Source organism: Austrofundulus limnaeus, unplaced genomic scaffold (assembly GCF_001266775.1).
Source record: "Austrofundulus limnaeus strain Quisiro unplaced genomic scaffold, Austrofundulus_limnaeus-1.0 Scaffold524, whole genome shotgun sequence".
NCBI lineage: Eukaryota > Metazoa > Chordata > Actinopteri > Cyprinodontiformes > Rivulidae > Austrofundulus > Austrofundulus limnaeus.
The window spans coordinates 335,944-336,732 of record NW_013952926.1 but is presented as its reverse complement, the minus strand read 5'-3'; the positions used below and the strand labels follow the sequence as shown (position 1 = coordinate 336,732).

Below are 789 nucleotides of genomic sequence, written 5' to 3'. Positions count from 1 at the left end.
ATGTTTATGGATTTTATTTTTTTGCCAACAAGAGCAACTGGATTTTTGCCCAGATCAATTGTTTGCCCAATGTTCTTGTCCAAAGGGTATAAAAGGTATAATAAGTTCATGGTCTCAGAAATAAAATATTAACTAATGTGCCTATAAGGGCCTGAACAACACTGCCTAATTAACAGCTTTTAGTCAAAATTAAAACATTTAAAAGCAGCTTTACCAGCTGATTAATATTTTTTTGGAAGACAATTAAAGGTCATCTATGTGCTTAATTTTACTTTATAAATTACCACAATATAATTTGCAAAGCTGAACATAGTGATTCATTTTAATTAAGATTTAAATTTGTGCACAGTGGAAATATGTTGAAAACATTACGAGACTTCTAAAGGGAAAAAGAAATAAAGAAAATATTTGACGCACATGGCTGACTTGACAGCCTCAGCCATGTTCATGAGGGTGGGGGGGGGTCTGTGCTCATCTAAACTTTGTCCCATTTTTCTCAGACAGACTTGACCAATGACATTAGTCCATCAGCTCTGACACCCCTCCTAATAAATATAAAACAGGACCCTGTGAGTTGGATTCAATTTCACAAAGACAATATTTTCATCTGATGATCTCTCTTTGTTTCAACATGATGATCTTATTTTTCTTCATCCTGGCTCTGGCTGCTGTGTCTCCTTCAGATGGACAGGAAGTGCAGCTGCAGACCTACAACTGTCCCATATTCTGGTTCAGCTACAACAGTCGCTGCTACAAGTACATCTCCACACCGATGACCTGGGCTGATGC

At 37.1% G+C, this 789-nt stretch overlaps 1 protein-coding gene across 1 annotated transcript in view; it reads left to right on the top strand.

Moving 5' to 3' along the window:
* LOC106530457 (C-type lectin domain family 19 member A) overlaps positions 1 to 789 on the top strand; it is a gene marked incomplete at its 3' end in the record, with an annotated part of 6,233 nt that overhangs the window by 1,377 nt on the left and 4,067 nt on the right. The window contains 1 exon segment of the mRNA XM_014026077.1: positions 501 to 569. Coding sequence (XP_013881531.1) covers positions 501 to 569 — 69 coding nt within the window.